At 39.0% G+C, this 19,424-nt stretch overlaps 2 protein-coding genes across 7 annotated transcripts in view; one reads left to right on the top strand and one right to left on the bottom strand.

Moving 5' to 3' along the window:
* Positions 1-15,504, bottom strand: part of UMAD1 (UBAP1-MVB12-associated (UMA) domain containing 1) — a 79,976-nt gene extending 64,472 nt beyond the window's left edge. Inside the window, exons 1-4 of one of the 6 annotated variants that reach the window (XM_086856498.1) lie at positions 14,878-15,408; positions 13,420-13,512; positions 12,562-12,613; positions 7,934-8,052 (exon numbers count right to left, since the gene is read on the bottom strand). In XM_086856498.1, the coding sequence (XP_086712624.1) occupies positions 7,934-8,015 (82 nt within the window). In that variant the 5' untranslated portion in view covers positions 8,016-8,052; positions 12,562-12,613; positions 13,420-13,512; positions 14,878-15,408. Of the gene's footprint in view, positions 1-7,933; positions 8,053-12,561; positions 12,614-13,419; positions 13,513-14,877 lie in introns of all 6 variants that reach the window. The other 5 variants (XM_086856479.1, XM_086856486.1, XM_023920384.2 and 2 more) reach the window with 5 other exon arrangements.
* Positions 15,446-18,945, top strand: RPA3 (replication protein A3). The gene is made up of 4 exons (XM_086856522.1): positions 15,446-15,641; positions 15,848-15,922; positions 17,824-17,932; positions 18,406-18,945. Exons 1-4 carry the CDS (start codon positions 15,543-15,545, stop codon positions 18,486-18,488), a joined length of 366 nt encoding a protein of 121 aa, XP_086712648.1. The 5' UTR covers positions 15,446-15,542; the 3' UTR covers positions 18,489-18,945.
* The last annotated feature ends 479 nt before the right edge of the window (positions 18,946-19,424 follow it).

Below are 19,424 nucleotides of genomic sequence, written 5' to 3' on the forward strand. Positions count from 1 at the left end.
ACTATGGCATTGCTACTGGAGAGTGAACTTCTACATATGGGAGCAAAACTGTCAGAAGCCAGGTGTCAAAAGTGATCACCCTAATATAAGAAAGGTTAAAGAATACAATCTCAATTACGTAAACACATCATTGTAGACCAGTTATGTCCAAAAAAGGTCTTCATCTTTTCTAAGAAAAATTTTCTATCAAAAGAAGGATTTTCTTATTTAAGCATATTCTACTTCCATCGGTATTTGAAAAAATTAAAATCAGTAGGACCAAACCTCTGAGGAGCACTTTGGAGACCTGGATTGTAGAAAGTGACTATTATACATCAAGTCTGAAGGCAGTTAATATGAAAAACAGGAGTGCAACTCCAACCAATATTTTCTTAGAGGGCTGGCAGCAAACTGCCAGATGCATGTGTGACCTCAAAACAACCTTTTGCCAGATGCCTCTTTAACCTCTTACAATTACATCAACTTCTAAAAAGACTGCTACATTTTACCATTTTCTTCCTTTGGTTATGCAAATTAAGAAGCTATGCTTAATAGACAGAATGGAAGTGTTTGGTTCTGTACATTTTTGTCTCTTAAAGCCCCAAAATAAAGCTGTTTGATACAGCAGCACATAATTCTTTCTTGCCAGCATTAAAACAAGTTAAACAAGAAGTCTTCATCTTCGTTCTTTTCTCCTCCCTTGAGTCCATGGTCAAACCCAGGTAACTTTTTAAGATAGTTGTGAGATAAGGGGCCAAGACAATATTCAGCCAAAGCAAACAATAAATCAATTTTGAAACTATTTACCATTTCCAACTAAATAACCTTTTCTTTCATAAAAAGTATGCTATACATCTTATGTTACAATCAACAGAAGCCAACACAACCATTCACAATATTCAGATTCAAAACTAGTCTGTATGCTAATATTTTGAAAAGGGCATTTTCTGCAAATTTAGAAATAATAAATTCATAGCATGAAAAGCATCATGAGTATGTTCTAGGAGCTAAAGCCCTAGAAAGCAAAAGGAAGAGAAATTTTGTGGCATGAAAAGTAAGTAGGTCACGTATACTAAAGTGCTAAATATACTAACATCTGATTTGTGGCTGAGAGAACTGTTTTTAAAATCTAGAGGTGTACAAGTAAATGAAGAAATGCAATCATTTGTCAACAAAAACATTCTCTGATAATGCATTAAAGAGAAAGATTCCTTCTGCTGTGTAGAATCCAACAGGAAAAAAAAAGCATTTACTTTAAGAAATATACCTCCTCATACAGCAAAACAATGAATTTCAGTTGTTCTGTAACCCAGATCCTTTAATCTGCATAAGAGATGCTGACTGAGTTCACTCAACCAAATCACTACTGGCTTTCAGAATACAATCAACACATGCTTTTCAACAGTATTAATATAGCATGAAGCTTGTGCTCCTAATTATTCATGTTTTTTGCATTCTGTTTTTTCCCCCTGCTGTAAAATATGCAAATTTACTTCTTTGTGTTATTTAGGTCCCACATGGGCCTCAACAGATCTGTTTGGAACGAATTACAAGCCAACATCTAGATACATGCTGTCAACATTTCAAGCTTCATTATTTTTATTAGGTTGGAATGTCATTATAGATTTGATATTAGGCTTTAAAAAGCTTTTTATAAATCTCTTGAAAACCTACAGTCTAATCAAATGGTGCACCGATAATTACTATTACTGCACTTTTGTGTGTGAAAGGGGGAGAGCAAAGCCCTCCGAGCCCTGAATCCGAGGGAAATCCCCATCTAGCGGCACCACTGAAAACCGCAGGTTGTTTTTGTGCAAAATTAGTCCCAAAGAGGATTAGTTTGACTTCATCACTGAATGGAGACATTACCTCCTTATGCAACTAAGGATCGGTAACAGGAGAGCACTCTTTCTTCTGAATTCCTCCTCCTCCCTTTTCAATCAACTCTGACTGCAAAATTCAATGCCCAGATGAGCTACCATGGTTTTTAAGCATAAAAACCATAAAGCAGCACTTAAGGAAAGAGGTCACTTTAAATTCTGTAACTTCTTAGTATGCATCAAAAGTGTTCACTTACAGTGGCACAGGCTGATAGGTATAAAATATTCTTTAGATAAAAATATTAACAGATCCCCAAATCTCAGATTACTATAAAGTTAGTATTAAACATTTTTACCTCAAAACCCATAAAAAAACAGTATAACTTGTTTATTCGAAAACTATAAGGTTGGAAATAACTACACAAGCACTTCCTGTTATATAAAAAAATAGGTAATGTGAGTCCATTGATGCAGAAAATGAAAGCACATTGAGACACTGCTTTTTCCTAACTGGCACAATGCCTTGTACATTTCTTTAATGTAATAGTATATTTTAAAACACTGCAGCAGCCCAACCTTACTTACTAGCACCACTAAAAGCTCCTTAAATATTAATGAAAAAGCAATGTAGACATTTTCAGGGACTTACTACACATTACTATTAACTCCTAGAAAACAAACAGCAGTAATAACACTAAGATTTTACAAATCTCTTGATGAATTTAATCTTTGAGGTGTGTGTGCAGAGGGAAGAAAGCAGAAAAGTATTTGATTTGCAGTAATGAATTAGTGTGGGGGTAGTCCTTTTTTTCAGGAGCATCAGTATATTAAATTTCCCTTTCATAACAGATTCACGCCAGAAAATGTATACATATATACATTTATCTCAGAGGCAAACATTTAAGGAGTTCAACAACTATGTGTAAAATCGTTCTTTGGAAAAACAGTCCAGATTTCCAGAACTCACGGCTAACTTGGGCTGATTATTTTACATTTTTCTATCTTCAATACAGAAGATTTCCCATTTGTTAGGGTGTTCTTCTGCAATATAACTGCAGTTGACAAAGGGAAGCTTTCATCTGGATGTAAATCATACTTTTCACGGTTTCACAGATGAGTGAGGATACTCCTGCCTACAGATGAGGATGATCCCGTACAAAGGAATTATGATACTGATTTAACTCAACATTATAGATACTGAATACATCAGAGGAACATTCAAGTATCGCGTTTGAAATAAGCCAAAGTTTTAATGCCTTGCTGAGATTAACTTAAAAGAGTAAGTCATACCTGACCACCAAAACTTTAAGATAAGAGTATCTGCTATCATCCACCATAATTTATCCAATTCCCTGTGTATTCTTTTTGCAGCCCATTATGTTCCTGACTTTGTGACAGCAGGTTGTAATGATGAAATCAACAACATCCCACTTCTTACAAAAAGTTCACAGATTTTCTACCTGCCAACTGGTATTAGTACCAGTTCTTTTCTGTATTTTTACTAAAGAAGAAATAATTGGTTTATACTGTATTTCATCTCACAGGATGAAAAACAGTAGTTCCCACCTCCTTTTCTGTGATATTTTAGATGCTGGTGCAAGCCTGAACACATTTGCTCTGTAGAGTTTCTTTACTTCACACATTATCATTGAAACAGAAAGTTAATTGAAAAAATCCAAGACTAATTTAAATATCACAGATTGTTCTATTTATTTGGAAGAGATTTCAAAACACTTAATTTCTTATGACTGTTCTCTATTGAGAGGAAACTTGGTAGGCAAAAATGATGCTTACTCCAATAGTGATAAATATTATCAAATAAGCATTAATCCAAAATTTGCTCACAAATTCTAGATGGCCTTCCTAGATGAATCTAGGAAAGCACAGTAGGAAGAATAGAGGTTCACAGTGCAGCAGTGTATATTCAGTACAAAATTCCTGCCAAACTTTCTTATCATGGCCACAGCCTCCCTGTCTCTGTGACAGTGAGTCTACTTTGATAAGAATCCTGTGCCTGATCACTTTTCTTTAGGTACTTACTCTTTGAAAAACTTTGTAACAAAATTGCCGAATCTCAGAAAATAACCTTTAGGTGACACTTTAGTGCTCTGTATAAGTACCAATACTCCCTACCACTTGTTAAGAGGTCTGCTCCTGAGTCTGGGAGCAGAGCTCTGAAATGACAGCCTTTGGCCAGCATTGAAAACCCATGTTAATTTATGAATGAAAGAGAAAGCTGTCCTAAGTTCAGGGAAGAAACAGAAGTTAAATATGTTTAAAAATCAGGTGTCAGCACCTGCAACTGAGCTGCTTCTCCAAACCATTTACTCCATTCCAATACACAACATAAAAAGATCCCTGAGAGAAAACCAAGCAAAACCCAACAACTCTTAAATCCATGGAACAGATTTCCCTTTAAATCACAAGTCAAAAGTAAACAAAGCCTTGAACTCAGGCATGGTCAAAGGATCAGATCAAGAGTTCCTAAAAGAACTGTGCTGCCTCCACACACAGTGAGAGACAACAAAACCCTCCTGGTTGTCCAGCCCTGAGCACACCACCGGGGTCAGCGGCGCCTTCCCAGTGCCAGGGCTTTGGCTCTCTGTGCCTGTGGCCAGCACAGACATGACACAGCCTGAGCACATCCATCAGGGCCAGGCAAAGAGCTGTGGGAGAAGCCTCATTTCTTCGTCCTTGCCAAAAGCACCCTGCAGGGATGCTTGGGAACCTGGGGGGCCACAACCCTCTGACCCAACTTCCTGGCCTGGCCTCAGATGTGCCTAATCCCTGCAGACGTGTCTGGCAGTCCCGGTCTCGGCTGCGCCTGGTCACTGTCCCCAGGCTGTGGTGTCCTTGTTCAGGGAGTGTGGGACTGCCCTGCTCCTCAGCGAGGTCTCTGCCCGAGCCCCTGCACTCTTGGCACCTCGCTCAGCTGCAGGCTCAGCTGCCTGGGGGAGCCACCAGCATTTGCTGCTCCCTCACTCTGGCTTACTGCAATTTTGTCTGGAAAAGTAAACAAGACCCTGCACACTGGTCTCTTAAGCTATACGTGAAAACAAAATTAACTTCTCTCAGTCCTTTTGAAAGAGGACATTCAGGACAACATTCTAATTGATTTTAGTTACTTATAAGATTTTTTTAATGAAGAGGGTGATGAGACATTGGAATAGGCTACCCAGAAAAGTTGTGTTCAAAGTCAGGCTGCACAGAGCTTTGAACAAGATTTATTGAAAGATGTTCATGACCATGGAGACAGGTTGTACTAAATGTTTCCAACCCAAATCATTCTATGATTCTGTGATCTTTCAGTTGCTTCAAGCAAAAACACCCACTACCCACCCCAGTTGCACCATCAGCACCATAGGGATTTTGCAGAGTTTCTGACTGTCTCGCCAAACACACATGGGAAGCAGCATTGCTGTCTCAGTGTCCTGATCCTAGACTAAGACTACAAGACATTTGGATCTTTGAGACTGATGCGAGATTTTTAGCTATGTGCCAAACCAAGATGCTAGAATTAAACCTGTATATTTCTCCATGACTAGCAACAATAGGAATGAATGGTAGGTTGGAATTTATTTTATATTACAAAAGCCACAAAACATTCCTAAAGAACTAAGAGAAATTCCTAAAGAACTACTACTCTCCAAGATTTCCAAGCTAACTGAAAATTACTTGTTTTCTTAATTCTGGCTTTCAGAATGTTAACATTAAAAACAATTTGTGATGATCAGGAAAGCCCCTGAAACATTTTTCCCTATTTCTGCATTTGATTCACTCATCAAAACCAGCTGCACATGTTTTGCCTATTTCATAAGCATCATTTCCCTTTTCAGAGTAATAGTTCTGCTTGTTACAGAACAAGCACCATTTTTACCACTTCATTAAGAGATGAGATGACCAGTATCCAGAAAATAAGTGAACTGGTAGTTAGACATGAAAATGTTTTAATCTCTTCTAAGAAACTATATTTTATATTTATTTTGTAGAGAGGGAATTACAAATTATTTTTGCTTTACTCCCATATGTGCAATATTTACCCCAAAAGCTAAAATAGAGTATTTCTTTCAGCTGCTAGGCTGCAAAGTTAGTTTTGTTGATTCTGTTTTTATGAGTCACCTTTCTAGTCAGACAGTGAATTCCCAAATGCATTGGTACTTTACAAGGAAAGGTAGATTTCAAATATAGCAATTTATAACAGGATTTGGAGAAGTTATGAAAAGAAAAGAAAAAAATCATCCTCACATTTGACAGGGCAATAGCTGTGTAAAGCACTGACTTTTCTTCTTGCTTTTTCAAATATCAACCAATACAGAAATATTCCTCCCATGTCCACAGGATATTGGTGAACTAAGCTTTTTGTTCTTATATGCTCTGAATGAAAGACTGGGTTTAAGAACCAACATAAAATGTAAGAAATTAAATTTTCACCCCCTCCAAGAGTGTTCACTGCCTATAATAATATTCACACAAATGGTCCTAGAAACCTGCTGCTGAGACATATTAAAAATATTTACTATTGAATTTTCAGAATATTTTACACCAGTTTAGAAAAGCTTCAGAACATTCCATCTGAGTAACAAAATAGTAACTAACAGAATGGCTAAGTGTTGTGGTTTGGGGTTTTTTTTCCACTGACACTATTCCTAGACAAAAACACCCCTTCCAGATAAATATCTACTAAAGTCCTAACCCGTAATTCTGCAACTACATGTGTCTTGCAAGACAGTGATATGCTTCACTGATAAGGTTGATGGCAGTTCTTCTGCCCAGTGCCAGAGTCCATTTCATTGCAGACAGATAAATTAACTTCCGTCTGAACAAAAAAGAAATAATAATAAATTTTAAAAAATACTCAAATAAAATTGATCATTCTTAAGTTAATATTTAACAATTTTATGTGAATTTATGTGAACAAAATTTAAATACTCACTGACAGTATTTCAGGAAAAAAGAATGAAGCTAAATTGAATGCAGAATCAGGACCAGCAACTGTGGGACATAGCAACATTTGGGTGCAGAATTCTGCCTATTACAGAAACTGAAATACTAAATGATCTCCAGACTTTTTGGGGATGATGATGTGTCTCCTTTGACCCTTCCACAATGCAAATGCTGCAGTGACTTGATGTAGACATTAAAACTGCTGCAGGTGAACAGAATCTAGTGGAAGATAGCCATTAAGCATGACAACACAGTCACAGATGTGAAACAGATTTGTTTTAATGGAGAACTTTTGCCAAAAATCTAAGTTCTCTAAGAAAGGGTTCCAAGTCTCTTGTACTGTTAGACTTCAGTATTCTAGAGGCTTTTGTGACCTGAAAATGCTCAAGAAGTAACACTTAAACAGAGAAACACTGTAAGATTCCTGATAAGAAATAGTCAGTAAATCAGAGCAGCAGAAGCTGACTATTGATGACAGATTCACAAGGAGGAAAACAAATAGTCAAAAGAGAAAAAAGGATCAGTTTCAGTGTAACAGCAATAATTTTTTTCTCTTCTGCATACTTAAGCCAACCTGCAAAACTGTGAAAGAGCTTGATCAAAGCTCCAGTTGTAGCCAATTCACAGGTGTGTATACTTCAGATTAGTTTTTGAATAACAAGAAAACTTTGAAAGCCCTAAACTGCTTAATTTTTATCAAACTAAAAGTCAGGTTCTGAGACAATGTATCTACATTCACCATGACCAGAAATACACAGGCACTTCTTGGCTTCTAATATAAAAAGTCTATGAGTAAAATGGAAAGCAAGAAACCTGAATAAAATCCAGTCCTTTAACAACTGCAGTAAGATACTCCCTTCCCACAACTCTAATCATAAAGCTAGAAGCCTAAACTTTAACCTTTCCTGTTTTGTAAGAATGTAACTTCTCCCCACTCAGCATGAAAGGAAAACATGAAACTACATTTTCAGTGCACCTGAATATGAACTCAGACCTATGTAAAAAAATATTCAGCAATTTAGTCCAAATGAGCAGACTAGGAAAATTAACTTTGTCAGGAAAAGTAAGGATACTGAACAATTTTTATCAGGGCTTCTCTTAACATTTCATTTAGTCTAAACATCTCAAAGAAACTTCAAGATCAAAATTTCAAAGATGAAAGAATCACTTTATACAGAAGCCCCACTTACCCACAATAACAAATCCATCTGCTTCTCTCTCTGGCACTGTAACCTTCTTCGAATCTTGACTTTTCCGGAAGAAGCTGAACATAGTGTCTTTGGGTTCTTTTTGTCTTCTAAGGTGTTATCTAAGTGAAGACAAAACATGTTAAATAAACATATAATAACAGAACTTACAATAAGGGGAACAAGGATGGTGAGGGGTTTGGAACACAAACCCTGTGAGGAATGGCTGAGGGAGCTGGGGTTGTTTAGCCTGGAGAAAAGGAGACTCAGAGGTGACCTTACCACTCTCTACAACTCCCTGAAAGGTGGCTGTAGTCAAGTGGGGGCTGGTCTCTTTCTCCAGGCAGCAACTGACAGAATGAGAGGACACAGTCTTAAGCTGCATCAAGGGAAATATAGGTTGGATACTAGGAAAAAGTTTTTCATGGAAGGAACAATAAAGTAGTGGAATGGTCTGCCCAGGGAGGTGGTGGAGTCACCATCCTTGGATGTGTTTAAAAAAAGACTGGATATGGCACTCGGTGCCATGGTTTAGTTGTGGTGTTAGGGCAGAGGCTGGACTCCATGATCTTGGAGGTCTCCTCCAATCTAGTCATTCTACTGAACGGAACTATTCAATAAGTTCACATAACAGACCATATGTATGTAGTGAGGCCACATACCTAATCTTTATTACCCAATTTGAAATATCAGGCATTTTGACAGATTACCTTGTTGAGGTAGCAATTTACTTCAATAGGCAAGAGGACAGTGAAGTACAAAAGGCTTTTATACAAAGCTATGAATGGAGTGGAATCATCAAAAAAACACAAACAAACAAACAATAAACAAAAAAAAATCAACTGTTCTCAATGAAAATTAAAGATGGAAACTCCTTTCAGCATTTATGCAGAATGTTTTCATATTTTTCTGCTACTTTGTATTGTTATTAGACAAGCTTTCTCTTCAAAGACAGTGGTAACTATTTTCAGTTTCCCAGTCTGCAATCTTAAGGACTGCCTAACAGTTGAGTATATTTAATTAACAGTTACCAATGATTTCCTTAAAAGAAAAAGCACCGAAATCATTTGTAGCAAATTTTTTGCAACAATAAATCATTAAAAGACTCTTCCAAGGTAGCTAAGAACTCCATTGCTAGAAGAAAACAAGGAAACAATTGACATAAAAACATGGACTGCAAAAGAAAATGCTCATTATCCCCTCTCTCTCAGGACTGGAAGACTACACAGAAGCAATTCTGAGTAGTTTAAATAGGACAAAGTCATACTAAAAACCCATGAAGGGGCCCATGAGGGTCCCTCGAAGGCTGAACTTGGACCCCTGGACAACACCAACCTATGGAGCAGCCTGTGGTCTGGCTGAAACACATTATGTGCTGGACAAAAAGAGGAAGGCTTAAATAAAGGCATGTGGATATCTGCTCTACCAAAATACCCATATAAAATTGGGAAAAGTGGAATAATGTAATTTCAATTTTGAAGGAGAATTTGAGGAGCAGAATCCTGATTTATTTTGCAGACATCAACATGTTAATGAGAAGGGACTGACAACCCAATAGCAATGCTAATATACACCTCCAACAGAGGAAAGGACTCCAGGGTAAAGAATTAAAGACGTATACAGGGTCAAGTTTCAGTAACATTATTTCACACTAAATTTAACAAAGAAGAATCTTTAGAATGTGAGAAAGAGTGAAGAGTGCTACTGTGAAATGTGCAGATTAAGGGAAAAAAAAATAAAATCCTAGATTAACTATTTGCTGTATTTCTTCATTCCCTACCCAAATTTTCATATACAATATAAAATACAATACCTTTTTTTGCCCTGGCCAGGGACCTGTGGCAACTCAGTACTGACTATTCATATAAACTGCCTAAAATTCTGCTGTTACAAGCAATCACACACTCCAGAAAGTCCTGTAGGAAGTGCGAGCACTGGCTTTCATGAACAGTGTATAAATAGATCATGGCAAAAGCAGCAGCTATTCAAACTGTGGCCTGATACCTGAGACCTGAAGACTGAATACCCCACAGCCTGGCCAGCTACTGCTTGCTTATGCTGACACAGTGCAACTTCTAGCCACCAAATAAACTACATTAATGTGCACAAGAACAGAACAAACCATTCTGTGATCCAATCCCAGAATACAGTAATTTTTTTAAAATGTTAGTTAACAGCACGTTATTCCTTTTTGCTTGTTCTCCTACCTTAGTAAGAGAAATACTGATATTTCCAGTTCCATGGAGATTACACAGTAGAAACTCCTAATTATCTCATTTATTCCTTACCTCCCCCCACACCCAGGCTCAACACATGGCGCCAGCAGCATATTCCTTTTTCAGCCCTCAGGGAATAAGTCTTCTCCTGCTACCAATTAGGGTTGTCAGTCCCATAGCTCAAGTGGTAAAAACCTGTGCTGTAATGCTCAAGAGTCAGGTTTCTGCTCCAATGATGTATGAAGGAGAAGCAGTTGTGGAACAGTTTAAAATGCAATTTTACCTTCATCTTAAGTGTGCAAGAACAAGAAGCAAAATCAACTTGATGTGCAAAATCTTACAGATAGTTTAGGTAAAGGCTCAGATTCCAGTCACTTGAGGTGCCAGAGCTGCAGTTGCTCCAATCACACTTTTTCTCTTTTGAGATCTGCATTATTGTACAGTTTTCAGCTCTATCACATAATGTCCCCCTTCCCTTCTTTCTTGCACAAAGAAAAGCATCTTAATCAGTATATACATGGCACAAAAGACTTGTATAGGGAACCATGCACTTTTAGTCTTTTAAATCCTGCATACTTAACATACCTAAACTTCACTGCTTTAAAGACAATAGGCATTTAAATTCAGAGTAAATTAGCAATCAGGACAATTTGATCAAGCCAAATTAATGTTACAAGCACTTTCACATACTAGATTTTTTATTTTTGTTGACAGTATCCCACTTTTTTCTAAAACCCAAAGAATTCATCTTATCAACATACATAAGTGTTGATCTTTTTTTTGAATTTTCTGTTTCTGAAGTAGCTTAATTCCACTGCCAGCAGTATTTCTCTAACAGAAAACAAAACAAAAAAACCAAAACCAAACCAAATCAAAATCAAAACCCACATATAGGTTTGCTTGAAGCAGAAAACCAAACAAAATCAACAGAAGTACATCCTAAGCTCAGGCTTCAAGTCCTTATGCTGTTAAAATCACCAGCCCAGCCCTAAGGAAATAGTACCTGCCCTATTTTGTGACTGTGGGGAGGTGGTATAAAACCACATATTAAAAAGACTAACATGTTTAGTGTTTCCTTCTCTAGCAACCTCTTAGAAACAAAAGTTATGCTTGTAGATCTCGGGTCTTTGTAAGTATGTGGAAGGAAGAGTTCAACAACTACTACTTTCAGCATTTCAGCAGCTTTGTTGAACACACTATTAAGTAAGAACTGAAAAACAAATGACTAAAAAACCAGAGGGGGCACAGGAACAAAAAACAGAGCTACATACAGTAGAGCATGGGTAAGGGAAAGACTGTAGACAGGCAATGCATTTGTGATGCTCTTTTAAGAATCTTATCAACTGTGCTACTTCAAAAGTAAACATAAATCTCCCCAGCAACGGGAAATGCAACCACTAAATTTCTTGAATCACATGTTAAAAACAGAACAAAGCCCCTATCTAACAAAGAAACACACAGCTGAATGGAAACACTCTTGCTCTTGAAGATAAGGACACAGTTTAAGCACTTGCAGAATCAGGCTGCAGTTTTACTACTTGTAGATAAGATGAGGTTTCAGGTAATGAAAGCTCAGAACAACCAGCTTCATCTAAGTTTCATTCCAGAGTAAAAATTAAATTTGAAGTTTTGGGATTTGGATGCATGGTCATTACAGACTTGAGGAAAAAAAGCAGTTAGTTGTGTTTTTTTTAAAAAAAGCTGTCAGCACAAAATCACAGAAAATACACCCACCATTCAGAGATAGTACCACATTCTTGCAGTCATTTCTCCTATATAGCACAGCACTTTTCCCTTCCAGATGGGATTAATTTTATTTCTATAGGAGACCTGAAATTGAATTCACTGCCTAAAGATAAAAATCTCCCTTGGTAGGAATATGCAATTCCCTTCCTCCTCATGTTTCTCTCTCATAAAAAAAAGTGAACACAATCGCTGATAGTTAAGAATAATGCTTTTGGCACAGCTTCAGTCATTAGCAAATAATAAGCTCTGAGCTACAGCAATTCTGTGAGGCTGCAAAAAATATTTTGTCTTTCTGTGAGGCTCTGAGAACCTACGTGGCACTGGACAAAGATGAGTTACAGAGCTGCACAAAGGGGTTAATTTATTCCTCCTGCACTTTGTCAGTCTCCTTTGACAAGAACTATGGGCGACCTTTGAGCCAAACCAATATGTTAAATCAAATAAAATTTTTCTGTGCAACAAAGATCTTAGTATATTTACCATTACTTTTCAGCCTTTTCTGAATGTTCTCAACACTCAGGGAGAATCATAATTTAATGTTAAAAACACCAAAGATGCAGACTAAGATGAAGAGACAATGCCCACTAATACAGCAAGGCAAAATTGCAGTGGCACTGCCAGTAATTACATAAATGATGAAATGAGGACAGAAGAAGACACAAAACTGACCTTAAAGAAAGAACTGGAATAATTTCACATCTAGCAGCTTAAGATGTACAATCTATGGAAAAAGAAAACAGAGAGCATCAGAGCAGTTCTCACTTCCACACTACCATCTGGTGTGATTCACCAAGAAAGCAACAATCAGAAAAAGAGCAAGATGCTTACAGCCCTGTACAATCCCTCTCATCATGAAAACAACCAGTTTAAGAGTCAGTAACGTGCGTGTTGAAATATTTCTCTGTGACACCAAAAGAACAGTTTAAACTTTTGGCCTAGTCTAAGTTACTATGTGAAGAAGGAAAAAAAAGGCATATAATTTCTTTTCTGTAGAATTAACATTAGTTATGGTTCTTTAATTTGTATTTCTTGAAAAGAGAAGAATGGAAAGTATCACAAGAAAACCACATTTTAAAAAAAGGGACATATGTATAATGAAACATTAACAAGAATGTTTTTTTTCTGTATTACATAAAATGTTAGGATTTATTTTTAAGGTTTTTATAAAATTTAAGGAAAGCAGAAATACAAGAACTATATAACCCAAATTACCATAGTATAAAAACATTTGAAGAGACTGAATCATAAAAAATCAGCCACAACCAAGTCAGACAATAAAAGCACAGGTGACAAAAACAAAGCCAGGAGTGAAATAACAGCACTTAAACTGATGTAAACATTCAAACCCTGAAGACAGGAAATGCAAAAAGAGAAAGCTAGGTGTTAATGAAACACAATACTCGATAGGCTGAAGCCTACTGTTTTCTCTTCAAACAATTTTCTTTTGAATGCAAACCTTCAACAGCTGCTAAGTGTGATACAGACAAGCATTTGTAAGAACTTGTACATGTTTTTCTAGCCGCTGACCCTTCAAACCCTTCAGCCCTAGAAGGGCCGCTGTGCACCTTGCTCCAACAGCTACAGTGACGAGATCTGTCCTTTCAAATCTCTGAAGATATGCTGTGGAGATGAGGATATTCTCTTGCAAATAAAATATTGAACAGGTGAATGTCACGGTGACACTGGGGGGATGACATGCAGCTAAATCTCATATAAGATTTAACTCCAGAGCACTCTCTGGTCACATGATGGCTCTGCACAGCTTCTGGCAGTAGTTTGTTTCCCTGGCAAGCTGACACAAGCTACTGCCGTATAACACCACCACCCCAGCCAACTAACAAAAACCACTTGGTACTGGTTAGCAAGCTGAACTGGCCCGTGGCTGCTTAGAAGAGACAGTCAGCACATGGGCAGTTTTGCGATTGCCCTTTTAAGCCAGAGCAGAGTTAGATTTTCCCAAGTATTTCCTGAAACACCAGTCCTGGAAAAGAAAATTAAATCACAACCACAGAATGGCCGCAGTTGGAATGGACCTTCAGAGGCCCCCTTGTCCAATCCCCTGCTTAAGGAGAACCATCTTAGAGCTTGTTCTTCAGGACCACATCCAGGTGGCTTTTGAGTGCCTCCAAGGATGGAGACCCCACAACCTCTCTAGGCAACCTGTACCAATGCTTGGTCACTCTCACAGTGACAAAAGCATTCCCTGATAAATCTCCTGTGTTTCAGTTTGTACCGTTTGCCTCTGTTCCTTTCACTGGGCATGAGTAAATAAAGCCTGACTGCCCTCTTCCATCAGGGCTCATTAATAAGAGCCCTCTGAGCCTTCTCTTCTCTAGGCTAGACAGTTTCAGCTCTCTCAGTCTTTTTTCATATATAAGATGGTCCAATCTCTTAATCATTGTTGTGACACTTCTTTGGCCTCTTGCCAGTACGTCCACATGTGCCCTCGCACCCCGCACTCTGGGTGCCCCACCAGTGCACAGCAGAGGGGAAGCAGCAGCTCCCTCGATCTGCTGGCAACACCACATCACGTGCAGATTGGGATACTGGAGGTGCCTTTGCCACAAGGACAATTGGGAGGAACCTCTCCATGCCAGGGATCGATTGGGAAAAAGGCAAGATGCATGGCAAGTGCCATGTCCAGATGCTGTATTTGTCTTACATCCATCAATTGTTCTAAACCTGGAGACTGAGTACCAGCTCAATTTCAACAATGAAATAAAATTAAATTAACAGAATAGCTCAGTTGGAAAGAATCTACAATGATTCTCTGGTCCAACTGCCTGATCACTTCAGGGACCATCAGAAGCTAATGCATGTTATTAGGGCATTGTCCAAATGCCTCTTAAACGCTGACAGGCTTGGGGCATCGACCACCTCTCTAGAAAGCTTCTTCCAGTGTTTGGCCACCCTCTCAGAAAATAAATGCTTCCTGATGTTCAACCTAAACCTCTTTAGGTGCAGCTTTGAATCATTCCCGCGTACCCTGGGATATCCAGTGGATACCAGGGAGAAGAGATCAGCATGTCGTCTCCACTTCCCCTCCTCAGGAAGCCGTAGGATGATGAGGACAACCCTCAGCCTCCTTTTCCCGAACTAGGCAAACCCGAAGTCCTTAGCTGTTTCTCACAGGACACTGCCTTCAACAGCTTTGATTCCCTCCTCTGGATGTAGCTGTGGAGCCCAGAACTACTCAATATTCCAGGTGAGGCCACACCAGCGCTGACTACAGCGGGATAATCGCCTCTGTTTGCACTGTGCGTGACGCACCCCAGGACGCCTTTCGCCCTCTTGGCCGCCAGGGCACGGTGCCAGATTACACCTGAGCGGAACCAGTATCTGAAGGGAGAGGGAAACGCCGGGTAGGGGAAATACGGGGCGATTTAAAAGGATTAAATGATAGGACAAGGCTAGAAGCTGACGGCCGGTTCCCCCGGACTCCCCGGGACTCGGCCCCGCCGCCCTCCCCGCCGCGGCAGCATCGACAGCCGCCCCTCCGTCACCCACCCTCCCGCTGCCTCCGCCGCCGCTCTCACCAACCTCCGCCTCCGCTTCCGGGTCGCCTCAGGCGGAGGGGAAGTCCCGCCCCGGCCTCGCCGCTCCCGGGCCGCCGTCCCTCCCTCGGCGGAAGGCGGGAAGCGGCGCCGGCCATGGGTGACATCCACGAGGTGCCGCGGCCGCGCATCGCCACGGGGCAGCTGGCGCAGCACATCGGGCAGCCCGTCTGCTTCGTGGGGCGCGTCGAGAAGGTCCGCGGGGCGCTCGGCGGGGTCTGGGAGCGGGGCTGGCGCCGTCCCTGGGGCAGCTCGGCAGCTCCAGGCGGCCGGAGCAGGGCGGGAGGCGGCCGGATCTTTGCGGGAAAGAACTGCTGAGGCGGCCAAAGCTGTGGCGCTTCCAGGTGCCTTGGGAGCGCACAGGCCTAATGTATTTTCTAGACTTAAATGTTCTTTTGTAGATTCATCCTAGCGGGAAGCTCCTCGTGCTTACAGACGGACTCGGAAAGCACACGACTGTGGAGCTGAGCGAGCCTGTAAGTTAAGGAATGCTTTGGAAATACTTGATGTCGTCCCTTGTGGATTCCCGAGATTTTGTCTCTTCTGAAACCTGTACATACCTTCCATGTTTTGAGTCTTTCCACCTGTATTTCATTGCCTTTCTTGTATCTTTTAGCTAACCTGCAGTCTTCTTACCCATGAGCTGCCTTGGTCTTCATCAGTTTTCAGCTAGTGTTAAGAGACAACTCATTCCTTGTCAGACACATCCCTGTTTGGCTCTCTATTAGTTGTTCACAGTATAATATATTCCACTATGTTTATTAGCTTTATTTTAATTTCTGTCTTTCTTCCCATTTCCTTATCACTTCTATTATCAAAAAGAACATAGTGTTTTCAAGTTTTTTTAACATTGCTACATCTTCTTAGAACACTTGTCATAGTATTTCAGTAAACTCCATAGTTAGCTTGAAGCATTCTTTCTTAAAAAAACCCAAGCAATTAATGAAATGGGTATAAGATATAACTAGAACTACTGAACAAAAATCCTGCTTCCTTTGTTATCACCTACCACTAAAGAATAACATTTCAGCATTCTCTTCTGATTCTGTTTTTTCCACCAAGAAGTGCTGTAATTAAACAATTATTTTAATTGTGATGGCAAATGCTCTAGCTTGACTCAGTGCATGTGTATATTTACATCTTTTTCTCCGAATGAGTTGTTAAACGCTGAGAAACATTGCCATTTCCTTGGGAAATAACTATATGGTACTCTCTCAGTCTTTCAAGACAAGTCTGTCCTTGTTGATGAAAAATGCAGTTAAATCTGGCAGAGTTTTATCTTATAAATGTGAAGATTGCTGATGTCAAACTGCAACAAAATGTCTCTTACCTCTGTCTTGAGTTTGTGAAAACATTTCCTGCCTTGCGTTGTTAGAAATTCAGATGTTAGCATCTGACTAATGGTTCTATAATATTTTCTCTAGCAGTATAAGTGGTTGAATTCCATAAATGCAAAGCTATAGTGCTGAGCACTTCAGTCTGTGTTCCACTGCCTTGGGAGAAGCTGGTGTGTGCAAAAAAAGTGAGGCTAGGTAGTCCAGGTTCATCTCTCCAGTTCACCCAGTGTCAATGGGGAAACTAATAGATTTGCTAATCAAAATGCTTTCTAACTTTTTTCCTTTTCAATATATTTTGCTATTTGTGCATGCACAATTCCCTCTTTCTACAGAGGACTCCAAAGTTATGGGGAGGGAATTACTACAGAAGACTTACTAGAAAGTAAAAAATAAGACTTAGATGTTGGAAGAGCATTACCAAAATAGTACTGCACTGTTAAAATTTGTATCTTAAAAAACAAAAACAACATTCAAGCTGTATTTTTTTAGTGTAAGATATAATTTTTAGCCTTTTTTTTCCTTTGTTCAACCAAAGGCTTATTAGTGACAGTATCTTCATATTCTGAACACTTACTGACAGATTACTTAAGAAATTATTTCTAGATATACCCCTGAATGTGGAATACTGGAACTGCTCTCTGGAATGTGTGATGCCTCCTTAACTCTTACAGAGTTCTATAATTGACACAGGTTTGAATGCAGTGCATTAAAATCAGAATTGTTCTCTGTGTCCTAGATTAGTCTCTGTTCATTGATTAAATGACACAATTTTATATACTTATGAACCAGTATCTCTCCTTGGATGTGTCTTTGTTACCTTTTTTTTTTTTTTTCTGGTATTGAATTAGCTATTACAAAACCTTTAAGTGGATCAAGGTTTTTGTGGGGGAGGGTGACAGGGCTGTTCCATAGTACTGTATTGTTTGACATGGAACAGAATCTGTCATGAACAAACCATCAGTTGTGGAGAATTCCTAGCTGTGCAGTAAAGACAGCAGCTAATTTAGTGTTACTAATTTCATCTTTGGTATGTTTTCTAGCTGGATGAGGAGATTTCAGGAGTTATTGAAGTGGTAGGAAGAGTAACAAATCAGGCAACCATCATGTGTGTATCATACGTCCAGTTCAGAGAAGATAAAAGTTCATTTGGTAAGTAAGAATATACATTATGGCAAATTAATTTTGAGTTCTGAACTTGTCTTCAGTCAATAAGAAGGGAAAGCCTAGTTACCATTTTACAGTGAAGGTCTTTCTTCAAACTGCCAGATAAGGAGCAGGGTGTAGAAGAGTGTCATGAGAAAAGTTCTGTACCAAATTTAGTGGTTTAACTGTAGGGAGTGACTCAATATTGGAGCCAGTTTAGATCATTGCTGTGGCATGATTGTTCTCCCACTCCTGACTGCGTGGTTCTCACCTTGCCCTGGACCTTGTGTAGTGCAGCTGGCAGGCTTAGAAGTAACCCTCCAGAAAACAAGCAATGAGTATTCCTGCTGTGGGAAAATGGGAGAGAGCTGGAGGGAGACTGGGATCACTCAGCACTACTGCTTTAAAATAAGCAGTACTTGAACATTGTCAGTGACTTGAGCTTATGCATTATAACCATTTTCTTTGCCCTTTTTCAGATCTGGAACTCTACAATGAAGCACTAAAAATTATTCATGAATTCCCAGAATACTTCCCATTTGGTACTGGCAGGAACACTTGATTTTTATTAGCATATATTTAGGGCTTCAGAGCAGACAACAGTGGTTTCTTGTCTGGCAGCATAGTAACAGTTGCATTTATTTTCAACAAATATACTGAAATGACACTGTTACATGTGCTAAGTATTGCCTATGGAGAGTATATTCTTCAAAAATGTATTTATTCAGCAAGGAAAACAAATGAGAATGTCTCACTGTATATATTTAACCCTTTCACATCTATGAGGAGTGTTTTCTTGCAAAATCAGACTTGTCAGAAACTCAAATTCTGTAAGTATCCTTTTCTAGTTGGTAGACGTTCTAGGATATATTACAGGAAACTTGTATGGAAAAAATTTGGTGGGGTTTCAATATAATGATTTTTTTATTTAATTTGCTTTGATATAAAATTATCGAATGGGGAGTATTTTGCATCTTGAAAATTATATCTTCACCAATAAAAAAATTCACTGCATTTAACCATTCGTGTCAGCTTTATATGAGTGCTATTTTCAGTGATATGTCATGACTCCTGTTCTGTTTTACCTGACACAGTTAAATCTAACAAAGTGGTGTACAAGGTTCTTGCCTTTGCACTGATTCTAAACACTTGCAAGATGTCTAATTACACTTGGGGGCTTCAACCCCAAGTTGAAGTCCTATCACAGCCTTTATTCTTGGTTGGAGTCTAAGCAGCAGTAGCAGGATTCAGCCAGCTTTTCATGGTGACTAACCACAGGAACTTCCAACAGTCCCCAGTTTTGTTACTATCCAGGCTACTTACAACACTTAGCAAAACTTTGCATCGCTTGAGGTAACACATTTAAAGTAAAATTGAACCTTAAAAATATTCGCTGGGAATTAATAAAGTATTTCAAAGTATTTTAAGTAAACCATAGCCATGTTCATTAATCTTTTGTACAAACAGATTTTAGGTTTAGTAGTTAGATTTTAGTGCC

The sequence above is a fragment of the Cyanistes caeruleus genome, chromosome 1 (assembly GCF_971803275.1).
Source record: "Cyanistes caeruleus chromosome 1, bCyaCae1.hap1.1, whole genome shotgun sequence".
NCBI lineage: Eukaryota > Metazoa > Chordata > Aves > Passeriformes > Paridae > Cyanistes > Cyanistes caeruleus.